Raw genomic sequence first — 27,718 nt, 5'->3', positions numbered from 1 at the left:
TGTTTTCTTATTTCATCCATTAATATTGTCATTCTTTGTCCAACCATAGTTATCAATACAAATTTTCATTTTGAATATAGCTTGTTTCTTTTGGAAATTAAAGTATAATATCATATGTTCCTCGAAGTGAAAGGACCCAATTTCCACCCTTAACGAGTCTAGATAGTCGCTTTAGTGACTTTCCAAATCTACTAGTAAAGGTTGTATTCCAACCTTTCCTTAAATATTTGACTGTATTTGGAGATCTAGGACTCTGTTTCAAGCGAGGTTGGTCTCTTTAGAATGCGAAGACATGGCACTACAATTCCCCTAAAGGGAGGAGAACCCATTTCTGCCCTCAAGACACTCAAAATTATTCGTCAATGAATCGGACCTACTGTTCGACAAGGTATGTCATAAACCCATCTCAGTTGTTGACCCATAACTAGAGTTCTATAGCTCCAAATTGAGCAAGACTAATTTCTTTAGGTAGTCAATATTCAAAGCTACAATTTTTATGAGGAACCTGATCTTAATTCCCTCATCCTTTTACTTGAATTCTCTCCGAAAGTCGGGAAATGAATCTGTCCAAATTCGTCAACCTTTCCATTTACACACAACATTCACAATTCAATTTTTCCTCTTTTATCTCAACCCCTAACCATATCACATACCATATAAGAGTGTTAAAAATATCTTTTAGGAGCCAATTTACTCTATTTATTACAATCTTTCATCTTAACATCAAAATATAATATTTTCATCAATTTACTAACTTTTTGAACAATATTTTTCTAAACACAATCCCTGCTATTTCAACATATATCTTCCTTATTTTGACACAATTAAACACATTTTATCAAGTTAAATGTGTCAAATTAAACATCCTCATCCTTTGATGCATAATTGGCCAAAAGCATGACCTTAAGAAACCAAGAGATCCCTAATTCCTTCCATGCTAATTTCATTCAGTTCACGCACACACATTCATTTCATAAACAACCTATTATAATAGATTCAATAAGGAAAAACCATAATTTGCCTTTTTTTTCCTCTTTATATGGCCGACCACCAATTACTTAGTTACCCATATATTTTATTTGATAAATCTTCATGATTTCATGCCTCCAATCACATATAACACACAAATTAACTCAATTCTAACAATTAATATATTTTTTTCAATTCAAGTCTAAGAACCCTAATCTAAAATTCAACATTAAAGCATCAATTCGTAATCAAATTTGAAACCACTTATAGAACCATGTTTAGAACTCTTTACTTGGTGAGAATCAAGTTTTTTATCTTTAACCAATCAAAAATTTCTTAGTCCCTCCTTTTCTATTGATAGTCGACCCTCTCCTCTTTTTTATTGTTCAAATTTTCTTGTTAATTTCTTGCTCGCAAGTATTTATTCTACCTATAAACCCTTAATTTTGAATGGGTTCTTGAAAATTTTGGCGTGTCTCTCTTGATTTTGTAAGAATGAATACAAAAACTCCCTCCCTTTTTCTTATGGTTGCTGTAGATTTTGGTGAGCACGGGAGATGAGTATTTATACTCTATAACTTTTTTTATTTTCACTTAGGCCCCATCTCCTTTAATCGTGTTACTTTTGCCCCTACATGTTTTTCTTCATATAATTAAGCTACAATTCTTTTAGTTTCTTATAATTCCAACCCTAATTTTTTTTGTTTAGTTTATTTTCTTTAATTTAATCCAACCCCTAATATTTCCGAGTCAATTTATAATGCCTCAAAATATTTTGTCTGAAAATTTATATCTAAAATTTTTTGAATTCTTGTTTTATTTAAACATGTACATGAATTTCTTCACTTTTATTTTTTATTTATTTAGTTTGGAATTTACGCAAACATTTATTTCTCAGGGTTTAGATTAGATCTATTTTTTAAAGCATTTTCAAGGTAACAAAACACTTAATTCAAACTCCTCTCATCATATGAACTATTTAGAACAAAATTATAACATTTTGGTGGCCATAATTGTTCAAACGATGTTTTCCTCTCTCTAGGTCAGATTCTAATGATTGCCTCTCTCTCCTCTCACCTAATAAAGACTGAAAATGATGAAATTGAAATTTAGTATTGAAATGACTATTTGAAAAATGCAAAGGCCAATCACCTTATAGCAAAAAAAATATGTACTTCACTAACGAATTCAAACGCACCATTAGCAACGAATTCAAACGCACCACCTATATTATTTGTGTATTGCACTTTAGTCACATGTCTTGGAATTCAACTCTCACCCCTTAAAAAAACACAATTGAGCTCTAATTTCAGCTTAATTGTGCAAAAACAATGTTTGAGAATCAAATTAAAATTTTTAAAAAAAATTTTCACGTAAACAATTGTATGGCTATAGTAAAAACATCACACCATATAGCTTTATAGATATAATAATAATAATAATATCCTAGGAACAAAAATAATGGAGGAAATTGTTTTAATGTATATTTTTATATTATGGTAATAAATTTTTATTCGAGCTAAAATTTTGTTATAAGATTTTAAGACTATGTTTTATAGAGTTTAAGTTTTATAGCAATGCAAAATTAAAAAGGTTTATTTTTTATAATTCTAGAAATTAATGGTCAGAAATTGTTATATTTTCACATGTGATTATTATGTTTTTTTTTCTATTTAAATTAGAATTGTTTTTTCATTGCTTTACTATATTTAATTAAGATTTTTTTTTCTAGTTTGTTTAGGATTTTTTTTGGGATTTTCTTATTGGTTTAAGTTTTTTAAATTTATTTAAGGAGTTGTAAATATTCTAAAGATATAGACTATCTAAATAATGAATAATTCAGTGATAAGATTTTGAATTTAGGGTTTTAGTATGATCCCTAGTCGGTATAATAATGTGTTCTTTTATTTATTGTTTTTTTATATTACTTCATTCTACATCAAATTTAAAATTACTTTTGTTTAAAAAAGCATGGTTTCCACCCAAAAAATATAATATTTATTAAACTTGTTTTGGTCTAACAATTTGGTAAGACAAACTCATGAATCGAAACTTGATACCAGCCGAGTTTCAATTTGAATTAGTTTAAATATCGACCAAGTAAAATCTAGGTAACTCGATGAGATTGACTCGCAACCTGGTTTTTGAAATTAAAAAATACTAAAATAATATTATTTTAAATAAAAATAATAAACATAATAAACTTGGATGGATACAATGATGAAGTGTGTTGATTCAATATTTTCGTGTTTTTTTAATTAGTCAGATTAAAGCCAAGCAAAAAACTATGTAAAATGTTAAAAAATATTAATTGTGAAGAAAATAATTAATATTATTAAATATTATGTCTTTTCCATTTTTATTTCAAAGTTTTTTTTTTTCAATTAAAACAAAATTTTTAGCTAAATAATTAATAAGTTCGCCATAATTTTCGAATCTTTCTTGAAACCTGGCTTCGAGTCTTTCAAGTTACGCATCAATTCATTGAATCACATGCTGCACAATTATGTCCTTCATGGGTTGGCAAATTTTCATATCACAAAAGGTGTCTGTTTCCAATGCAAGGATTCAAGAACCATCTCCAACACATTTGTTGGTTTACAATATTTTTTTAGTTGAAACATGTTTTTCATATGGTTAATTAATATAATATATATTATATACATTGTGTATCACAAATTCATTTTGTAGCTAGTTGGTCTAGTAGCCTTTTGCTATTGACAAGAACATGGTTACAAGAATAACATTGAATTTATATTTTATTTTTGATAATATTTGGTCAAATTAGGTAGGATAGTTATGTCCTGTTAACTTTAGATTTTGATCAGGTTAATTGAATTGAATTAAATTTTTATTTTTTAATATTTAATATTTTATTGTAATTTTTGATAACTAACATAATCTAAAAAATGCATTCAAAAAAATAATCATATCCTAAATAATTTTATGATTTTTCAAATAAAAAAGTAGTTTTAATTAAATTTCAACATTTTAGAAGAAATATTGGTTTAAAACAAAGAGTGGGATGAAAAAAAGGTCCTTTATGCTAGGCACGCATGCTTGTGCTATGCCCAAGAGACCTTCTCATTCCCTCCTTTCTCTATCACTTTTCCTTGCTCTTCATAGCAAGAGGCCTCTTCATTCCTCCTTTCTCATTCTTCCCTTTCTCTCTTTTGCTTTCCCTCTTTGTTGATATAAAAAATTTTAAATTATTTTAAGAGTGATTATTTATATTTATTACATGAATCCTTTTGAAAAAAAAAAGATGATGAAAGAAAAAAATTATATGTGGACCACTAAAAGTAATAAAAATTATTTTCATCTTGATTTAAATATTTCTCTCTCTCTTGTTTCTTTCTTATCCTTATGTCAATTTTTCTTGTAGAGTAAATATTGATTATTAATCTTAAAGCATTTTAAAATTTATTAAATTACCATTTTATTGATTATAAAATCTTTAGGAATCATGGTGTAAATCATGGAAAAGTAACCAAGAAGAAAAACTTTTGGCCATACAAGAGTGATTTTACTCTAAAATAACCTTGCTCGCATGAACAAGGTCATTTCAGTGCAAATGAACAATTACTTAAAAAAATAATCATGCTTAATTAAGAAATATCTTTATGAAGTCATGGTTTATATACAATCTCTATGAATAGATTAAATAAAAGATCAAATTGTGAAAATAATTAAGATCAAATAAAAAAAAACTAGAATTATTAATGATTTGTTTATTATGAGTGCATTAAGTTAAAATAGATACAAATAAAATATATATAGGTTAAACTAAAAATACTATTTTATTTTTAATAAATAAAATTACATAAATATTATTTAATATAAATATCAATGGCGAAAACCAAAAAATAATGGAAAAACCAAGTTAAGAAAGGCAGACAGAGGGATGAGAAGATGGAAAGAAATGTTTTCAAGACCAAACCATCAAATAATAGCTTCTTCTTTCTTTCTCCTTACACGAGGAACATAGGAAAGAAACGAGCTCCTTAAGAAACTAGTACCAGCAGCATCTTCAAAGTAAAGCAGGTATATGGTTTTTTATTAAAAAATATTTTAAAAAAAATCACTGAAAAACATTTCAGATTATAATATTGGACATGTCCCAACACAAATTATATTATTGCATGTCAGATTCTGAAATAATCATTGTCTTGTCCAATATGAACATTAAATACTATAAAACGTTTCATGTACTAATTAATAAATACACCAAATATTACACATAACTTACTTTGTTGAATCCAATCTTATCCTGTGTAGCATGCCGAGGAGATGTTAAATATAGCTTATAGTGTCGATAAAGCAGCAGCCTCCTGTCGTTTTGAAGTACAATAATCAAACCATGCAATTGTGCGGAGAAAAAAGGGAATGTTCATCGATTTGATTTTATTCCATGCCTTGTTATCTTGACAGCTTACAAGGAGCTGTGTCACTCGTCAAATACAATGGTAGCCCTTATTTTGGGGGTGGAGGGGGTGGGTCATGTTCATTTTTTAGTAAGGTAATACGCATTACTTGTCGATCTAGGTTCTTCAAAACATTGTGTCTGGTTTCTGTTTCCACGTAAATCAGTGAGAATATATGCTATTCTAATGAGAAATAGTTTAAGATGAACTCAGGGAAGGAGTTGGTTTAAAGACATAAAAATATTGTTTTTAAAATGCTTATTTATTTTATATAAAGATAACATCTAAAGGATATAATTAAGTCGTTTACACTTCTGAAAGAATAGAAAGATAAGAACTAGAAAAAAAAAATTCTATATATGTTTTTTTTGTGTAGTGACAGATTTTATTAGACTTGAAAACTTATAATAAAACATTATGTCTTTTAATATTATAACTGTTAATCAAACGAATATATTTTAAATTAAACTGAATAGCTTCTGTTTAGTTTTATCTTAATAATTACAAATATCAAAATTAATTATGAAAATTAAAGAAATTAATTCAAAAACAAGTTAATCTCACTAATATAACAAGTTCCAACTCTCAATTAGAATCATTTTTTAATATTATAAATATTTATACAATAACATTAGAAAGCTTGTTAGTTAAGTTCATTCATCATGACTTTTACTTAATTTACTATGTAATAAAAATTTATATTTATAAATACTTAGAATTTTTTTTATTTTTAATATAAGATAAACATCTTTTTCTTATTTATTTATTTACAAACTCCATCAACACTCTTTGTCCTCCTCGAACTAGAATCCACACCTCCTAACAAAAACTTATCCCTTTAAAGAAATTTGAATAATCAATTGTCAATATCAGAATTACAATTGTTTCTTATATCTCTCTCTTACATTTACTAATATATATAGAATGTTACATAAATAGCTTCTAACATAAATCTTGGTGCAGCTGGTAACATCTGTTGATTTTGAATGCATACGATCATATCTTCTGCTGCTGCTTTCACGGAGGATTAGTTGTTCACGGGTGGATCAGTATCTTCATCCTTGATTTCAGTAACCATGACCTGATCTTCTACACGCCCCCTCAATCTTGAGGGTAGTTCACGAACATGCAGATTGCGTAGAACTTCTCTGAATTTAACTGGTGGTAAAGGCTTGGTGAGGGCATCTGCTAACTGGTTTTTGCTGGAGATAAACTGAACCACAAGCTCTTTGTTGTAAACCTGATCGCGGACAAAATAAACATCAATTTCAATGTGTTTGGTTCTTGCATGAAATTTAGGATTGGACGTGAGGTAAGTTGCACCAATATTATCACACCACAAAGTGGGGGTAGTGCCGCGGAGGCAATCCAAGGTCACAAAGTATGGATTTAAACCACATGAGTTCTGTAGTAGCATTGGCAATTGCTTTGTACTCCGCTTCTGTGCTGCTACGTGCTACTGTAGGTTGTTGTTTGCAACTCCAAGAAATTAAATTGGAGCCCATGTAAATACAATAAGAACCAACTGATCGGCGATCATCTCTGTCGGTGGCCCAGTCAGAATCAAAAAATGCTTGCAAGTTGAAAGTTTCATTACTGGTGATGAACAAACCTGTGGAAATAGAATGTTTGAGGTAGCGAAGGATACGCTTGACAACCAGCCAATGAGTGTCCAGAGGATTGTGCATAAACTTGCTAATTTTATGAACATCAAATGCTAGATCAGGTCTCGTAAACGCCAAATATTGCATACTGCCTACTATACTTCGATACAGGCTGACGTCTTCAAATGGAGTACCATCAGTAGAAGTAAGTCGGCAGTTGGAAGCCATAGGACTAGTGTATGGTTTTGCATTCTCCATTTTGCTCTTTTTAAGCAAATCAACAATATATTTTCGTTGAGTCAAGTAGATGCCATCTGTGCACCAAAGTGTTTCAACACCAAGAAAGTAGGAGAGATTACCTAAGTCTTTGACAACAAAGGTGGCTTGTAGAGACTGAATGATTTTGTTGATGACAGATGCACTTGAGCCAGTAATTAGTATATCATCAACATATATAAGAATGTAAATCACCGAATTAACTTGTTGTAGCACGAAGAGAGATGTATCGGCCTTACTTTCACTGAACCCCAGAGACAGAAGCTTGGTGGACAGTTTGGAGAACCAAGAGCGGGGAGCTTGGCGTAAACCATAAAGTGATTTGTGCAGTTTGCACACATGGTTGGGATACTGAGGATGAACATAGCCTTGTGGTTGAATCATAAAAACATTTTCATGGAGGTCACCATGTAAGAAAGCATTTTGCACATCCAACTGCTTGATAGGCCACTTATATGTTACTACAATAGAAATGACTAACCGGATGATGGCATGTTTGATGACAGGGCTGTATGTTTCAGAAAAATCCCCTCTTATTGGTGAAAACCTTTAGCTACCAAACGAGCCTTATAACGCTCAATGGTCCCATCCGCTTTTCGTTTGATTTTGTAAATCCATTGGCATCCAACAATATTTGCATGTGTGGGAGGTGAAACCAAGGACCAGGTTCCATTGTGAAGTAATGCTGAAAATTCTTGATTCATAGCCTCACGCCAATGCACAGATTTGGAGGCTTCACTGTATGACGTTGGTTCTGCTACTATGGGAACAAGTGCTGATAATGCTTTCGGTAAAGGATAGTGAATGAAGACATCACTGAATCGTTTAGGACGATGAATATTATTTTTGGACTTTGTGACCATAGAGTGAACATTAGTAGCAACAAGCACTGGATCAACATGTGGAACTGTAGTTGTAGCTGAAGAAACATTTTGAGACAGAGCTAGTGTTGTGTCGGCAGAGTGTGCTAGAGGCAAAGCTTGATCTGTTTCTGCAGGAATCAACATAAGAGGTGCAAGTGGTGTGCATGTAGGAACATGGTCAGATTGCAAATCGGAGGGATATGGGAATTGTGGGAGGAAGAGAAGCAAACGTGGAAGGAGAGTTTTTATTACTCACGGAGGCAATGTTTTGTGAGTAAGGAAAAAGTGTCTCGTCGAATATAACATTACGAGAAACATAGATTTTACCAGTAGATAGATCTAGACACTTGTACCCTTGATGACAAAGACTGTAACCAATGAAAATACAGGTTTTGGATCTAAAATTGAATTTATTTTTGTTATAGGGTCGTAAGTTTGGCCAGCAGGCACAACCAAACACACGCAGAAAACGATAATCAGGGATCTTATGATGAATAATTTCAAAAGGAGATTTGTGGTGTAAAACAGATGTTGGAAGTCTATTTATGATATAGGTAGCGGTTTGAAACGCATCTTCCCAATATATCATAGGCAAATGTGAATGAGTTAACAAGCTCAAACCAACTTCGACAATGTGTCGATGTTTGCGTTCAATAGATCCATTTTGTTGATGAGTGTGTGGGCAAGCTAGACGATGATTAATCCCATTTTGGTGAAAATACTTGTTTAGTCGACGATACTCCCCACCCCAGTCTGATTGACTTGCTTTTATTTTTCTGTCAAATTGTTTTTCAACATATGTCTGAAAATTTAAAAAGACATTTTCAACATCAAATTTAAGTTGAAAAGGAAATAACCAAAGAAACTTGGAATAATCATCAAGAAAGCTAACATAATATTTAGCACCGGTTGTGGAAGACACTGATGTAGGTCCCCACACATCGGTGAAAATTAAATCCAAAGGGTGCAGTGAAATAGAAGTAGAATTTTTAAAAGGTAAATCATGGCTTTTTGTCATTTGACATTCGGGGCACACAGTATGTGTTTTATTTTTCGCTACGGGAAAAGAAAGTAGGGATAAAACTTGATTGACAACTGGAGCAGAGGCATGGCCAAGTCTACGATGCCACTTATAGAAACGAACACAAGAAAGTGCTTGAGGAAGACTGGAATTATTGGTGAACTGATAGAGTCCATCATGAAGATAGCCTCAATGAAGGACATTCCCCAGGTAATCCTTCATAAGAAAATAATAGGAGTGAAATTCAAAATACACGTTATTGTCAACACAGAATTGATGTACTGACAGTAAATTTTTATGTATTTCAGGAACAAGAAAAACGTTATTAAGAACAAATGTGGAAGAGGGAGTGGAAATTTTGGAAGTCCCAGATTTTGAGATTTGCAAACCTTGGCCATTTCCAACTTGCACACTGTCTGCACCATCATAGTCGGATTTCTGAAGAGTCAGATTATTAGCATCATTGGTAAAATGATGTGTTGCTCCTGTATCTGCATGCCATGCAGGATCCCACGTATGGTTGGAATTGTTACACATAGCAACCAGGCCATGTTTTGTTAGTAGAGAAGGTGCTTCCTGGTAAGACAAATCAAAACAAAAATAACATTTCTTTGCAGAGTGTCCAATCTTACCACATATCTGGCAAACAGCAGCCGGTTGGTCATGAGTCTTGTTTCTGTAATTGTAACCACCACGATTAGTACGCCCCCTGTCACGAAAACTACCACGCCTTGGAGAGTTATTCTGTCGGTATACAATATGGGCAGAAGGTTGCTAGATGACAGGGGTGAGTTGATGCCTCGACAGGCGAGCTTCAGAAGTCAATAGTAGAGAATAGATTTCCTCCAGTGTAATGTCATCAGTCCGTGCTGCTATGGAGGCCACAAAGCTATCATATTCATGGCCGAGTCCCGCAAGAATATATGTTAGAATATCATCATGATTCAGCGGTTGTCCAGCAATGGCTAGTTCATCAGTGAGCCTTTTTATGTGATGAAAGTAATTAGTGGCTGTCTTGTTTCCTTTTGTTGCAGTTGCAAGTTGTGTGCGGATTTGCAAAATGCGCGCACGAGATCTGGAGGAGAAGGTATCATCTAATGCATTCCATACAATCTTAGAAGAAGTATAAGAGACAACTTGAGCAAGAATTGGCTCAGACAGAGAAGTCATAAGAGTGCTGAGGATGAGATTATCCTGACGAACCCATTAAGAGTAGGCTGGGTTCAGACGTTCAGAAACAACAGAAGTTTCAGGGTGAGTGACAGAGATGAATTTAGGTGGTTTGGGAATGCTTCCATCTATATAACCGAAGAGGTCTTGTCCTCTGAAATATGGTATAAGTTGTGCTTTCCAGAGAAGGAAGTTGTCATGGTTGAGTTTGACAGTAGCAACAAAAAACATGGAGATGACAAAAGAATGAGATGAAGTTGCAGAAGAATTTGAGGAAGACATTTAGACATTAGTCTTTTGAGGCTCTGATACCATAAAAAAATTTGAATAATCAATTGCCAATATCAGAATTACAATTGTTTCTTATATCTCTCTCTGTACATGTACTGATATATATAGAATGTTACATAAATAGCTTCTAACATAAATCTTGGTGCAGTTGGTAATATCTGTTGATTTTGAATGCATACGATCATATCTTCTGCTGCTGCTTTCACGGAGGATTAGTTGTTCACGGGTCAGTATCTTCATCCTTGATTTTAGTAACCATGACCTGATCTTCTACACCCTTAAGCTAAGCTAAGCGGATCGAAAGTGTGTCCCTTTTTTTTTTTTTTTCTTTTTTTCTTTGTTGGTACTGAAGAAAAGAGAGACAGGACTAGCTAAGACAAAGGCGTACGTGGGCAATGCATCTAATGGTTCCTGAAGTCTAGACTCTTACAACAATATCGAGCCAGATTAATCACACAAACTAACTAAGAGCATAAGAGCAGTGATCAAAACAAGGCATCTAATATATTGTAGGGAAAAGCGAAGCTAGCAATCCCAACACCGAAAGTCACAAAAGTAATGTATCCCCTTGAAACAAACGCACCATGCCTCTTAGTTAATTCCCTCTCAATTTCCCAAAAGGTTAGACAACAGCCGGTTAGCTAGCTAGCTTCTTCCGCTATATAATGAATGCACAGACAAGCTAGCAATGGAACTCTTCACGTCTCACCTCTCCGGCCAACTATCTCCTCCTCCTCCTCTCTCTAATCTATATATACTAGTAAATAAGATGAAGGTCAAGCAATGTTCTTGTGTCATTCTTCTCTACTTCTTAACTCTCACGATCCTCTCCTCCTTGGTAGCCTCGCAAACCTGCAAGAACTCTTGTGGCCAAATTCCCATCAAGTATCCCTTTGGAACTGGCCTTGGCTGTGGGGATCCACGATTTCAACAATACGTGACTTGCAACCAAGAAAAGCTCACCTTAACCACCCATACTGGCTGCTATCCGGTCACCAACATAGAATATTCCAGTCAAGTTATACACATCTCTGATCCCTCGATGTCAACCTGTGCTTGTACTCAAACAAGCAAAGGGTTTGGCCTCGACTGGGACGCTCCCTTCTCTTTTCACGACGATACTGTCTTTACTCTACTTGACTGCTCAACCACTTCATCACCTATCTACAGAACCAATGGCGCCTATGATGTTGATAGCAACACCACAGTAATCCCTCAGTGCGACAGAACAGGTGCACCCATTTGCAGTTTCTTGTATTCTTGCAGAGCAATCAGTATGCTCAATCTTCCAATCTCTACCTGCTGTGTTTACACACCAGTAGATCTTGGGCCTTCTTTTGAAATGGATTTACAGAAGCTGCAATGCACTTCATATTCTGGGTTCTATAGCTTCAACGGCCAAGAATCTAACCCTGAAAACTGGAAGTATGGGATTGCACTTAAATACAAGTTCAACGTGTACAATGACTATCCAAGTTCTTGTGCTAACTGCGAGAGAAGTAATGGAGTTTGTGGTTACGGCGGAGCTTACGACACATTCGTTTGTAACTGTCCTGGTGGCCTCAACACAACATCAGACTGTTTCTTTCGATCATTATATAATCACTGTCCAAGGCTTCTCCCAAGGCACACTGCAGGTATATTTCTACATTTCTTCAATTATTTTTTCCCTTCCCTTCGGTTCTATTAATTTTTGGTCCTTGATATCCAACTATACAATCATTCATATCGATCATCTTTGAATCGTTGCAGGCAATTTCTTGATCTTTTCCTTGGCATACTTTATGGTCCGGGTCCTCTTTTAGAGCTAGCCCGAATATTTTCCGTCTGACAGAAATCCAATGATCTACAAGTAATGCCAAGATTTCTCTCCCGTGTGAAATCGACAGCTAAAGAATGCAAGCCCTCATAAGTATTTGCATATAATGTAAGAATTCAATGTACCTTAAGATGGAAGAAATGTGCAAATTAAGGATAACAGTTTCCTTCTTCTTTTTCATTTTCCAGCCTCTTTTTATCTTGATAAAGAAAGAGCATAAGGGATCAGGTTCTCATGATATACAGTTCATTTACGCACTCCAAAAGATGAATGCGCTACAGAGTTTAAAGGCTAAACTTGACAAACCATCAAAATTTTACTCAAAAAGAAGAAAAAAAGCATGGAAATTTAGAGGTTGTGGTTCGATATTAGCTGGGCCAAGGGTGTGATTCCCATTAGCAAAGTGGACCTTTAGAGCACAGGGGAAATGGCGGCCTGCTTTTCCCTAAACTAAACCAGATGATGGAATAAGGTTCTTTCTTTTGAGCACTGAATCCACTAAGAGAGAATCACTTTCATTATAAAGGTTCTTTTTCTTGGCCCTAAAGTCCCTAAGCAAGCTCAGAAAGATATAAAGTAAGCTCTATACCTCCATTTTTATTCTCTTATCATTGCATCAGCACTTGCTATTTAAAAATAGTCCACTATTTTCAGTATTCTCTGATCATTGGCATCAGCACCTACTATTTAAAAATAGTCCACTACTGTTTCAGTATTCTATTATCAATCAAGAAACCTAGAACATAATTACAATTCAGAGATGAGGGTCTTTTATCATTTTACCACAGTTTGATAAGATTTTTTTGGGTAAATAACACAAGTTAGTAAAATAACACAGTTTTGAACGTAATTATTATTGAAAATAACAGTTATTTTAAAATTTATGTTTTATTTAAATTAATTGACATGTACAACATGAAATTTTATAAAAATCGAATAGCCAACCAAAGATGATATTCAACATGTAGTGGCTAAGAAAGAGAGGAGAAACCTGATGTGAATGGAGAGAATGAGAGCATAAAAAAGTGGAAAGAAAGAATAGGTTATGGTTAGAAAAATTTCGATAAGATAAATCTAACAACATTTTGAAACACCCCCAAACAAAGTTGTAATTGGTTATGATTTTTGTTCGGGTTCATTACAATCTTGTTTGGTGGTTTATCAAAGTATAATTAAAATCATTTTATCAAAAAAGTTTTAACGTGTGTTGAAAACAGAATTAGATGATCCAATTTTTTTCCCCATTTTGTTGCTCCTCCATTTCTCTATCCTTCCACTTCATCTATCTTATTTCATTTTCTTATCCATTAGATCTTGAATTTTAATTTTTAATCATTAGTCTTCATAGAATTTTAGGTTGAGTTTTGTTTAGGTTAATTAATATATATGAGACATGTATTTTGGTTTTGACTAAACAACATACTCATACAAAATTGATATTCAAAAAATGATTGTGATTAAATTGTGCTATATTCCAAATATTTTTTCAATATAAATCGTTCTCTCAAAACTTTTATCCTAATTGTGTCATTTTTTCAAAAACCTTCTAAGAAACAGAAAAAATAAAGGGAGTGAGAAATGGTTTTGAGTAGCACTACGTGATCTGAGATTCTCCAAGTGACTATTTGGGGTTGTGTTTGCATTGGAGTTTAAGCAAATTTTAAAATCGTTTTTACTTTAAATTAATTTTTTAATTTTATTTAGAAATTATTTTGATATGCTGATGTCAAAAATAAATTTTTAAAAAAATATATTATTTTAATATATTTTCAAGCAAAAACTATTTTAAAAAATAACATCAATTATACTCCAAAACAGACTCTTATTAGATTCTGTTAACAAAGTTGAAAAGCTCACAAAATTTTCGTCCTGCAGGTATTTTAACATAATTTTTTCTCATTAATTTATAATATATTTTTATACTTGTTAATTTTATTTTATTTTTATCAAATAACAAACTTTATTCATTTTGCTAAAAAAAAACTAACACATTTAAAAATATAATTTATATTTTTTTAATAAAAACAACAAATGAACCACAATATAAAAAATTACTATCATAGTTTTAAAATTTAATTTAAAAAAAAAAAGCTACGACAGTCAATTCTATTTTTTCTAAATAAAAATAATATTATTTTTATCAAAGTAATTTAAAAAAAAAATCAATTAATTTTGATAAGTTAACTAGAATTTACGAATTAGTTTGGAAATCCTACCAACAACGTAGTAAAAGATATTTTTTTTTCTTTTTCTATTACATTGTAAATTAGTTCGGAATCCTACCACCAGCGTTTCACGGTGAAGTATTATGCTAGTTATTGGTATCTCAGGTATGACAATGTCATATCTCCTACCTTTTTCATTAATAGAAGAGCAAGCTACCGAGCTCCGATTCTGGTATTTCAAGAGAAGGGTTTTCCTCGACGGTTCCAAGGTGTTCTAACCTCGCGGTGCTTCACTGTATGCCCTTCTATAAAATAATTCCGGTGTTTCTGTCAATGTTACTTCTCAAGTTCCTCGCAGCTTGCTAGCTAGCTACCTACCTACTAGTCAGAGCTTCTTTACGTGATTCATGAGATCCGTCCAGTTGATCAAATATTTTAAAAGCAAAGATTGGATATCTTGCACTATTTTTTCTTCGACCCCTGTTTGATGCACTTTATTTCATGCATGTATGCCTGTTATTCCCTCCTGGAAGCCTAGATTTTACTGCTTTTCAGCCTTAATTTACGCTTAAAAACAAAGCTTGAATCAGAAATTCATGTCTCATAGTATAAGTTCAACATATCCACTCCTGTCTGTTGGTAAATTAGAGCGTGTTTGATATTACAGGTAAAATTTTGTTTATTTAAAATCTAATTTTTTAAAAAAAAATTAATTTATTTTAGTTTTAGATTATTTTAATATGATGATGTGGATACAAATTTTTAAAAATAAAAAATTATTTTAATATATTTCTAAAAATAATACTTTAAATTACATCTTCTAGTAAATTTACAAATAATGACTTGACACACAAGTCAAAGGGACAGAGGTTTAACAAGACTGCTTGTTTCCTAGTGTTGGCGATATTTCAGTGTCACTCTCAGATCCACAAGTCCCCATGTCGGTACGCAAGTGTGCACCTTTGTTTTCTTTAATTTACTTAATGTTCTTTCATGCTATAGCTAGATATGCTATTTTATGCATTTCTGCCGTGAATTATGCAAGTAAATATTGCAATTACCCAAAAAGCTGTTAACTTGTCATTTCAAAAAACATTATAAATGATTCCATAAACTTTAGTAAAGAGTAGAGATTCGAGGGAGTCTCTCCCTAACGTGTACAAAAAATAATGGCTATATCACTCGCATTAATAACCTACCTTAAATGTAAAAAATTCATTTAAGAACTTCAACCATATCAATAATGAGAGGATACTTCAAGTGTTTGGACTTTAAAGGATGTAGTGAGAACAAGGCATGTGCATTCTTAATTAAAAGAATATTTGCATTCATGTAATGGTAATAAGAATTTGAAATCAAACAATTTACTCCCTTTTAGATTTCAGCTTTATAGTTATTAATATTAATAACCATTAAAGACTTATTTAATTGTTAACTTCAGAACCCATGAAAATTAATTAAAGTACATACAAGTTGGTTCGAACATTTCATGTTAATAAAAAAAAAAAAAAAAAAAAAAAAGAAGAGAGAGAGAGATAGAGAGAGAATATTTGCATTCTTTCTGCTTCAGTCTTTTGAGTGTTTCCCTCTCCAGAATACAAAACTTCGACATGTCTTTTTCAAGCCACAGAAACATCCCTCTATACCTATTCTAGAGCAACAATCAAGCGGGGAGAAGGGGAAATTAAAATATAATGAATGGACTCCATGAGAATCCAGAATCCTGCTACATCTTAACTTAAGTCCCTCTGAATATGTACAGAGATGTACAACCACCGCAAAACTTGCTTCTGTGTTGCTTTCATCTGTTCCTCGCGTTTATCATATTGTAATCATTGCTGACATGATAAATTGATAATCATCTCATATTGCAGCACTGGGATTTTCCTTGATTTAATTTGTCCCAGAGGCAAATCATCTGCCTTGGCGACTGATAATGAGCAGTGTAATAATCTTCTATGCATCCAAACTGGCAAAACTTCAAGCTGTGGATATATTCTACGGGTTTTGAATTGTTAAACTTTTCCACCCACATTCCCATGCTCACGTCTTCCATCTTAAATAACTGCATCAAGTGGATATCGGTTCATATTTAATCACACACAACCATAACCGCACTAAGTAAGCAAATCAAAGGCATGACAGAGACAGGCACTCGAATGAGGGTACAAAGTGCAAACAGCATGCATGCACGCAAGCACGAACAAGAAAAGGAGCAAAGGTGACACAGAACAACATACTCTCAACTTGTGACTCTCAAACTCAGCTACAATAAAATCCGCAACGTCACATGAAATGATGTAGCCTGGACCATTTGCATAGGGTGGATACTCTTCTTCTGGCCATTCCTGAATTAACAAACATTGTTGGTTAGTTAAGGTATTTTGAATGGGTAACATACCATGCAACCCCCCTTACAACAACTTATTAATTGTAACTAATTAATTAAAAATTAAAAAAATAGATTATGGCATGTGAGCACTGAGTACAATGCTTCAAGCTATACCATCTCTCCACTGGAAATCAGATTAATTTTGGAGGTCTAAGCACTATGATATTTGGGTAAAATCAGGCCTTGACATTATGATTTTTGGTTGGCATTAGCCAATGTAGAACAGGGTAATAATAAAGATAGGAGCAGAATTCCCTAAAGGAAAGGGATTAAATAGAAGAAAGGCAGAAAAATAAATCGGAGAAGAAAGAAATCCCCGCAGGAGATAGATAAACAGAGAAGAAGAAATATGGAAGAGTGATAGTACCAAAATGAAATAGCAAATCTCGATTCAATTTATAATCAGTCTTTATTGAACATGGAAAAGATGCTCTTAAATAGGCAGCAAAACCCCATTAGCATCATTTTTAGATAAGGTAATTAACAGCAATCTAGATAGAAGAATTCTAACTGACTAGAACAACTAAAATAAAACAAGATATTAAAGCTCATTTCTGTATAGTTGGTTTCTCATCACTTCTCTTTCAAATGCCAATTCTAGACAAGGGACTTTATATTTACAAGTACAACTAAAAAACTATACAGGTAAGAGAAATGTAAAGCATGAAATCACAGCAATACTAGTATATAATATGTTGCAACAAAAAACATTATCATATGGATTTGGAAAACACACATTCAACTCTTAAGGCAAAGTAAATGAACTGAGAAGTCAGAAAATGTACATGGAGGTATATGGGGGCGGGGGATTTTGGTGGAATTCTAACTAGCACAACAACCAACCACCATTCATCACTGAAGTGCAAATGTGAGCATAATACCCAACATCACGGAAGGAAAATTAGTCAATGAAAGTACCTCATATGTCACAGCCCATTTACCATTACGCAAGGGCTTGTGGTAGTAGTTAATGTTTCCAATGTATAGGCTTCCATCTCCCTGCACTTTCTTCGCTTCCTTGATCACGGCATCCACTCTAACAAAAGTATCATCATCACACTTCATGATATATTTTGCATCCACTGTACGGACCTATTAATAACAAACAAGGACGATAAATACAATCTTTTCAGTTGGTAATCTTAGGATAAAAAATACAAATAAAGCTTGAGATGAAATCACATCCATACTAGAAGAAATAGATGAAGACAACATGTAGAAGAAATGTATTAAATCTTGCAAGAAAATAAAGTAAAGAATTGGTCTCACTACACCACTCACCCCATATTCACAGATAGCAACAGTCTTCAAGACAACAAGTTCATAGTTATCCATGTAAGGAACAATAACAATATCACCAAAATACTCTGCTTCTTTTTTTAGGTCCACGTTTATTTCCTTTCTTCCATTCTGTCACATGAAAAGTAGATATTTTACTAAATGTTAGTATTTTCAGATTAAGTTTAACACAAAGAAGGTTTGTAAAATTAAACACACCTCCCATAACCACCCTTACCAATGCTACAAAAAACCGAGCTACAATTTTTGAAGATCTTATCAACTCATGCTGCATCCAGGTTTTCCTCACAGCCATCCGCTCAGCAAAATGGTTGCCAGCAGAGAGGACACCAATGAAGAGCTCTGCTTGGTCATTAGGAAGAGGAGGTGCTTGCCACTTTTTAAACATCTCAAGATGCTGCTGTGGAGCAAAGCTTGGATGTGAAGCAGGTAGAGAAGCAGCAAATACAGACTGTACATCAACATCCCCATTCAAATATAGTCCAGTGGCATCCTCAAGAACAAATCCCTGCAAGCATCGCAAATACATCAAATTTTAAGATGATGTGTAACTGTCAAAAGAATAAAAAAGAAATCAACATATCACATAATTGCTCACAGTGCGATATGGAAAAGAAGTGATATGTCTCCCATCAACATTGATGTGATAACCTTCCAAGCCAGCACTCAGTGTAAGAACAAACAATTTGCCCTCTACAAAAGGATAGGGCCAGTTGTATGACATCTTCTTTTTCCACCCTATCAGCCTGTTCAACCACCAGGTCGCCTTAGAATCTTCTGAGCTACTATCATCATCACGAAGCCACTTCTCACATTTCACCAGTCCATCAACTTCACACAACTCGGAAAAAAACACAACAATCAGCGCCCTCTTAAGATTACAGGATTCGAGTGACAGTGGTGAATCAAAGAAGCAAAAGAGGCAGCCAAAAAAATCCTGAAAAGCTAGTAATCGAGAGAATTTTAACCAGCTTGCTTAAAAAATCCTTAAAATCATCCTATCAATAAGAATGATGCAGGTAATATTTTCAGACATGACAAAACAAAATAAGGGAGATGCAAGCCAGATCCCATGGCAACAGGTATCAAAAGAATGGGCAAGTGTACAAACTTTCAGGTAATTTTACTAAGTCCCCTGAGAACCAATGAATCGAGTTCCAAGTTAAATTATAATTTCCAGATAAATCAACCACGAAAGCCACATTACTAATTCATTAAATCCATCCACAACAAAATGGCAATCAACATAGAAAACAGTTTTTCAACCAACTCAGAGAAATAAAACCTTACAATATGACATCAACAAAGCGAGCATGCATAAAAAACCAAAAAATGAGATACCAGTTTCCTCATCAGCTCTAGAACTCCAGCCCTCACACCTCAAAGCGTTGCCCCACTGCATTCGATAACAAGTATTCTGCTCTATCACTGGTTTCCCACTCCAATCACCTTTCAATCTGGGATTGAAATGCAAAATCCTAGGTGGGTCCTCTCCATCAACGGTCTTCAATCCCTGAAGCTCCATCATGAACTGTGACACCATCACTGCCTCCTCCCCTTCCTTCACCAAAGCTATTTTCGGGTCTCGCTCCGGGTGAGCCCACCTTGGCTTCCCCACCACCGTTATGTGGGACCCTAATGTCAACCCGCACGGCAGCTCCACGATCCAGTTTCGAGCCCCGAACTCGGACTCCGATAAAACAATCGAGTTTGGACACTTTTGTTCAGTGGTGTTGCCTTTATTCAAGTCGGGTCGGATTTTACCCGACTCCACCTCTTCCCATAGTTTCTTACCAACAACCCACGCCTGTCTTGCAGCCTTGTGGAGCACAGAGAACTCGTCAGTGGCAGTATCAATGGCATCGAAGACGGTGTCGTTGAAGAAAAGACCCGAGACTGCTCGGGTCTCTCTCATTATCCTTCTCGGTTCGACCCGAACAGAATCCTCCAAATATAGAGGCCTGGGTAAGGCATCGCTGAGAGAGCCGTCAGAAGCGTAAAGAAGGGCGGTTTTGAGAACAAGAGGGACTTGAAGGGTCATGAATAGAAGGTAAAGAATAAAGACAGCCATTAGAGTCTGAATCAAAGTGAGTCGACTCAATAACTTCACTCGATGATGATTCATTGCTGTTGTCTTATCTTGTCGGTGCTAAATTTAACTTTACTAAATAATATTACAACAGATAGAGAGTAACAAAAACCCTAACTGTATTTACATGCACCGGACCGGACTGGAATTTGTCTGAAAGTTTTAAAGGCTGGAAGAGAAAGGAGACAGAGCCGCAGGTTTTTTTTTTTTTCAATTATTTTTTTTTCTCACAAGTAAACAGAGAGGAGATCATGCAATTATTTTTAAACAAGACAAGAGCCTTTGCTCGTTCAGTTGATGAAAAGGACACACGTTTTGAGAAAGTGGGGAAGGGTGGAAATCGAATTTTAAACGGATGATTATAAAACAGTCCCTAACTTATATAGTCAGTAACAACTCAGTTCCAAATCTTGTTTAAACCTTGCTAATTTCCCCATAAGCTTGATTTGGTTTAAATGGGTGATTTATTACTTGTTTTCATTCCATACTACTATCAAATGTGATAAGAGGTTTAAATATTTATAATAATAATGAAAATAATATATATATATATATATAAATTCAATAAGGTTGTTTTTGTTAGATATGTAGCATCCATAGTTTTGTTATTTTGCTATCTTATAGATATGTTTTTCTATTATTTAGGATTTTTATTCATCAATCACATTTAATTTATCCTTATCCATGGAATGAACCTCCACTAAAACCTTTATAGAAGTAAGAAAAAATTAAAAAAAAAAAATCATAAACTCAAAATAAAAAAAAAATATAAAGGGAAAAAAAACCAAATAAATTAGATAATATAATAAAAAAAAAATGTCGGGTCTAAATATATAAAATTTCAATCTATAATTATTAAAAAGTAAGTTTTAAAAAAACAAGAAGAAAATTTTTTTATCAATGGGGATAATAACTAAAAACATCATTTGATCTAAAATCGGCTACCGATTGGTGGCCGATCCTCAAAAAACTCTTAAAATTTTTTGGGAAGATAGTAAAATAAAAAAGAAGAAGATAAATTAATAGTTAAAATGTAACTGTATTTTAAATTTATGATATTTTCTTTACAAATTATATAATAGGAAAGATTATCAAGATAAAAAATAAAATAAAAAAATACATTTCTTATTTTTTGTTTTATATTTTTAGATAAATTTACACACATGCATATATTTATACAATTATGCAATTTATACTTACACGTACAATAATCTATTTGAGGATAAAAAGTTAATATTACTTACTTTTCAATTCATAAATAAATTATTCTATTGACCTTTTTCTAGGTCAGACACTTTAAAATATAATACTGAATATTTATTCAAAGAAGTGAAATTAATGATTTCAATTTTATGACAAGGAGAGCGACGGGGGTATGAAATCGTTACCAAGGGAAAATAGAGGGATCATTTAGAAATATTTTAAAAGTTGAGGACTGATCTATCAATGAGAACAAGTATTTCGGACCTATTTGTAGTTGGGTAATTTTAAAAATGAGGGACAGGTCGTCGTGGAATGCTGTCTGCACAGGGCGCACCACCTTCTATTCAATGGCCTGGTGGATGCTTACGCGCTGGTCAACTTATCATTCTCTCCCGCATCTTCTCCATTTATATACATATAATATACCCATCTTGATGACGCTCTCGTAGTTATTGAGCTCTCCAAAGCCTTAATTATGGATTAGACGTTAATTTAGGTTCATCTAGATTAATTAATTAAAATAATATTATTTAAAAAGAATTAAAAAATAATCAACTGGATCAGCGGGTTCATAGTATAGTTTTTTTTTTTTATGGATTATAATTTTATTTTATTTTCCCTTTTAGAATATGAAAGTAATAATAAGGTTATGAAACGTTGGGAACATATATTTTGAAGAGGGTGGGGGCATGGAAAAGGACAGGTTGGTTAGTAGCTTTTAATAGATGAGCTCTTTTTGAAATTTTGAAACAAAGTGCTGGATTACGGATTGTTTGGGAAGGTGATACAGGCAATCCAGCGCAGGAGTGAGAACTTTTTGGTTTGGGGTTGGAAAACCAAACCGCATAGTTTGATTCGGTTCGGTATTTCGACTTTGGTTACGTTTGAGAATTGAACGAATTGTAAAATGAATTGAATGAAACGAAAATTAAACCGAATAAAATAAAATGACAAACACTAGTTAGTTACACATGCTGTGTACATAATACTATTAAACCTTGTCGTCATGGTGACTTGGTAAATTGATCACGGGTCGAGTTTTTTAAAGAGTCAATTAAATATGATTTAACTGAATAGATTAATCTATGAATCAGCATATTAAATAAAAACTTACTCTTTTTATCTTTTAAGAAAAATAATTTAACAACAACCTTGATTTAATACTTTTTTAAGCAGCAAAATATTGAAAAGTGATATTTTTTTATTGATTTTATCAAACTAAATAAACTCATCCAACCATAACATATCACATGATTCTAGTCAGGTTTGATAATCTTATTTTATGGAACCTTGTTTTTTATCAACTAAATCATCTTAAAAATAAATATTTATAAGAAAGACAATGAATAAAATTATGGAGGTCAAATGTAATTATGTTTTTTATTCATGTAATTTTTTTATAGAAAAATTTATTTTTCTAAAAGCAACATAGTTTATTGAATAAAAACAACACCAAGAAAAAAAATCAGAAAAACTATATCAATTAAAAAAAAATAGTGTATATTCAATTGAAATAAACTATTCACACTTTTTTTTTCAATTTTAATGAAAATATATTCTTTTACAAGAAGCATTGATATTTAAATTTTAAATAAAATTGAACTTATTGTAATCGCATGATATTTAAAAACAAACTTCAATTTAAATAAGAATTATAATTCGATCATCTCTCCACAACTACATAAAAAATGAGAACATTAAGTATGAAAAAGTCATCCAAAGATTTTATAATGAAAAAATCAAGAAAAATATATATTCTATTCTTATTCAATATTAATGAAAAAATCATTATAAAAAATCTGCACATAAAGCTAATATATAATTATCCATAAAACAATCAATAATATTGTTGTAAAAAAGTGATAATCCTCTTCGAAACAATATCATGATTTTTTTATTAGGAGCATGTTTTTAATCAAAGACCTTGATAATAAAATTATATAATTTTTTTAAATTCCATAAATTTAAAATAAATAGAATAAATAAATATATTTATTCAATTTAAACTTTATTTTCTCACCAATACATCTATTGATTTTTTTTCAAAAAAAAAATTCAATTGCAAGCACTATTTTCCAAAATAATAATAATAAATATGATAAAATTATGTCAAAAATCTGTTAAAGTTTTTTAAAAACATAAATTTTATTTTAATTAAATATTCACAAGCCTCTTTTTTCTTTTCATGTCATGTACATAATATTTGAAAACAAAATGTTAACATTCCCATAAAAACCTATAATATTATTTAAGAACCATAAAAAATTAAATAATAATTGAAATATATTGCTAGATTTTGTTATTGCATTTAACTCTAAAACAAAATAAAAATAAGAAGGGTCAGGCCTAAGCTCCTGGTCCAATAGAAAGAAGGCCGAATGTGTTGTCTGTATGTCAAGATTCTGGGCATAGGTGATGCGACCGGAAAATGGACCTAGGATTTTTTGGACTTAAAAATCAATTTTTTAAAATATATTTCCACCTAAAAATACTCAAAAACAAATCCTAAGTACCTTAATAAAAAATTTATTAATTCAAAATATTTTTAAATTGGTAAAAAACATAGAATTGAAAAGGAAATTCTCCATCTCATCTATCTTTTCTGACAAAATTAATGTTTAAAAATCACCTCAATATATTCATCTTATCAATAGTTTTCGTTAACATCAATAATATTTTAAAAAAAAAATATATGGCTAACTGATAACTTACACTCTCTCACACACACCATTTTGCATCAATTTTTTCTTTCGTCTCACAAACTCAAGGACTAAAAATAAAATAAAATAAAATTTTGAACTAAAATATAAAAGTTCTAAACTAAATGGACCAAAAGGAAAAATAAAAAAAAAGTAGAAATGTGCTAAAAATAGTTGTAAAAAAAATAAAAGAGTCTAGACATCTACCTTCTTGTCAAGTACTTAAATTTCTTTCAAGCAATGAAACTAAACTTTTTTTTTTCAATACAAAGATTTTTGTTTGATACAGGATAACAACACCAACTTAACGCTAAGGTTTTTTTTTAACACTACAATAACCATACAAAAATGAAATCATCATAATTTTTAATCTAAAAAAAAATAAAATTAAAGAAACAAATTAATGACCAGAGTGAAAAAAAGAGAAGAAAAAAATACTATTGCAATCCCCGGTATTCTATTCTCAATGATGTACAGTAAAAATGCTTTGTCCATGCTAATATCTCGTAATATTTCATGAAATTCTTTCATTTTTAATATCTCTATATTGGTAAAGAATAAGACAAAACAAAGGACCCCCCACCATAATTATTGGGAGTGTTATATGATTTTGATTTCATGGATTTTGTTAATATTTGGCTAGGGTTTAAGGAATGAGAACAAGTGAACAAGAGATTTAGCAGTTTTGTATGTATTCAAGAGGAAGTAAAGGACGCCTAAGCAAGATTCTTTATTTTGATCGATGAATTATAGTTAAATTAGTGTTATATATATGAAGAATTTTTTTTTATTATTATTAAAAGTGGAATATTTGGGATAGTTTATATGCACCTCAACTCAAGGGTGGAGCCGGGAATTTTTGTTGTCCTACACTATTAAATAAATATACAAATATTTTTTAAGATCGATTATTAACACATGAATTTTTGAAATTAATAGTAAAGTTTTAATTCAAATACACTATCTAAAATATAAAAAAAAAATTGAAAGTACATAAAATTAAAGCGAAAGTAAAAATAAATTCACTATTAAAGTTACATCATTCGATATTTTGTAAAATATAATTCATCTATAATCGAATCTGAATCAATATTGTAACAACCCCTTAACCGGGATAAAATAACAATCTCATGTCAACTGGAAAACCAAGTAATTAAATTTTTTCCCTCTTTTAATTTCTTTTTCCTTCACTTTATTCTTTTCTAAATTAGTGTTTTATAAGGTGGACTTTGTAAGTTTACAAGGTTATTCTCTCACTTCTTATTTTTTTTCCTTAGAATTTTTTTATGTTTTTCCCTTACTTTTTTCTATTTCTCTCTCGACTTTTTTTTTCCTTTCTTCTTCTATTTTGCTTCTGCTCAATCGGCAACATATAAAAGGAAGGAGAAGCTGATTTGTTTTATTTTTTAATGGCAAATAACCATTTTACTCTAAATAAGTCATTTTGCTTTTATTTTACGGTTTTTTTTTGTTAGCACTACTAAGCTCCGTTCTCCTAAACTCTTAACTAGATTTTATTCAATATATTTTAAGATCCTTTGTAAAATTTCAACTCAATCTGATGGTCGAGATTGAAAATTACGTCCAATAATGTAAAATTGATCAAATTGTAATTTTTCATCAAATTTCTAAATTTCTCAAAAAATTCTGAAATTTTAACCCAAGCTAAAGCATCATATTAGAAGACTTCACGCAAATTTTCAGAATTTTTTGATAACTTAATTGAGAATTATAATTTTTTTTATCTATAAAACTAGTTAAAAAATATTGATAAAATCCTGACGTAGGCTAATGCACCCCAGTCTTTGCCATGCCTCCACCCATGCCTCAACTAATCCATACGGGTCCTGAAGCTAACAACTATATAAATTTTTTAATAACATTGAAGTTCGTGAGAAACTCAAACTAATAATATATATATATATATATATATATATATATATATATTTTAGAAGAAAGATGGCTAAGCTTTGTTAATTTATCATTAATATATATATTAGCTTCTTCGGACAAGCAATTCTGAATTTCAAACATTTTATCAAAATTTCATAATTATAACAACATTTAACTACCATTAATGTCAATAACTTAATGAGTGTCCTAAATTAAAACAGCTCTTATTCTACTGTGGTGCAAAGGACAATCTATTGTGCATAATAATAATAATAATGCGCAATGCTTTTTTTCCCCTTTTCAGCCACTGAACTTTATTATTTTTGTATGAATATCACAACATTTTGAAAATTGTCTTGATTTCCAAACCATGTCAATGTTTCAATGAAGGCCTATTTGAAAACACTTTTTATATTTTTTTTAAAATAGTTTTGATATGCTGATGTTAAAAATAATTTTTTTAAAAATAAAAAAAATTTTTTTATTTTGATGCATTTCTAAGTAAAATGCACTTTGAACCGTCATCACTATCATAGTACCAAACATATCCGAGAATGGCTTCCCCAAACTGCAGGTCTTTTATCAAACTAGAAATTGCTATAGTTTGATAAAAGTTTTTGAAAGATAGTATAAAAACAAATATTTGATAAATAATATAGTTTTGACTCAACCATTAGTGAAAAACACAATTTTATTAATAACCGCTAATGGTATGGTAATATTACCATTAACATTTTATTAAACACTCACTAAACAACTACTAATGAGAATAGCAATTTTGTCCCAAATCCAATTTCAACACAAAACTAAGTCTTAACCATCACAACGAAAAACCAAACAAGACCGTAAATTATCAAACCTCAAACTCGTAATTTGAAGTGTGATATTTTAATTATAATCCCAAATTAATGCATGTGTTTTTTAAACATTTTTTTTATTTGTGTATTTTTTAAACTATTAATGAATTATTTGAATTTTTAAACAGCATGTTCACCTATTTATTTGCTTTTTGTTGATATTAAGTCATGCTTATATAAATCAAGTATGAAAATGCATAATATGTAAGATAACTTTAAAATCAACATCACAATTAGCAAAAAAAATATATTACAAAACTAGTAATAATAAAGATAACTCTTAACTAGAAAAATAACACAACATAAAAATACATCTAATGTTATTTATATCTTTTGTGACAACGAGTGAATGAACCAGCTTCATTAATAGTATGACTTTCACTTGTCTGTGTGGTCTCATCCTCCGAAATAATATTATATAGGCTTAATGTGTCTCATAATAGGTCAAGTATAGTACGATATGTCTCAAACCAAGAACATACATAATAGTGAGCAAGTCCATTATTATCATCATCATTGATATCACAAAGATCGACCGCATCATGTAGAAATTGTCTAACCTAGCAAATAGAAATTATTAATCCATAAATAAAATACAATGATTTTGTTAAAGCCTATAAAAAGTAACAAATACTTACAACATTTTGAACATGACGTGCATGTGCCTCATACTCCATCCCCTCG

At 31.8% G+C, this 27,718-nt stretch overlaps 2 protein-coding genes across 3 annotated transcripts; one reads left to right on the top strand and one right to left on the bottom strand.

Annotated features, from left to right (window-relative positions):
• The first annotated feature begins 11,092 nt into the window (after nucleotides 1-11,092).
• On the top strand, nucleotides 11,093-12,733 carry LOC118045365 (uncharacterized). 2 transcript variants are annotated; one of them, XR_004686972.2, is made up of 3 exons: nucleotides 11,093-12,255; nucleotides 12,371-12,545; nucleotides 12,626-12,733. XR_004686972.2 is itself a non-coding variant. In XM_035053969.2 (2 exons), exons 1-2 carry the CDS (start codon nucleotides 11,307-11,309, stop codon nucleotides 12,421-12,423), a joined length of 1,002 nt encoding a protein of 333 aa, XP_034909860.1. In that variant the 5' UTR covers nucleotides 11,093-11,306; the 3' UTR covers nucleotides 12,424-12,617. The 2 variants fall into 2 exon arrangements, 1 of the variants encoding a protein (XP_034909860.1); XM_035053969.2 differs by lacking the exon at nucleotides 12,626-12,733 and having other exon boundaries at nucleotides 12,371-12,617.
• Nucleotides 12,734-16,134: 3,401 nt separating this feature from the next.
• Nucleotides 16,135-20,659, bottom strand: LOC118045364 (hydroxyproline O-galactosyltransferase GALT6). The gene is made up of 7 exons (XM_035053968.2): nucleotides 19,635-20,659; nucleotides 18,892-19,124; nucleotides 18,511-18,801; nucleotides 18,276-18,404; nucleotides 17,913-18,086; nucleotides 16,843-16,950; nucleotides 16,135-16,667 (listed from the first exon to the last, which is right to left on the bottom strand). The coding sequence occupies exons 1-7, from the start codon at nucleotides 20,416-20,418 to the stop codon at nucleotides 16,461-16,463; spliced, it is 1,926 nt and encodes a 641-aa protein (XP_034909859.1). The 5' UTR covers nucleotides 20,419-20,659; the 3' UTR covers nucleotides 16,135-16,460.
• Between the last annotated feature and the right edge of the window lie 7,059 nt (nucleotides 20,660-27,718).

Source organism: Populus alba, chromosome 10 (assembly GCF_005239225.2).
Source record: "Populus alba chromosome 10, ASM523922v2, whole genome shotgun sequence".
NCBI lineage: Eukaryota > Viridiplantae > Streptophyta > Magnoliopsida > Malpighiales > Salicaceae > Populus > Populus alba.
The sequence above is the reverse complement of the archived record's forward strand: the minus strand, read 5'-3'. Positions and strand labels throughout refer to the sequence as shown.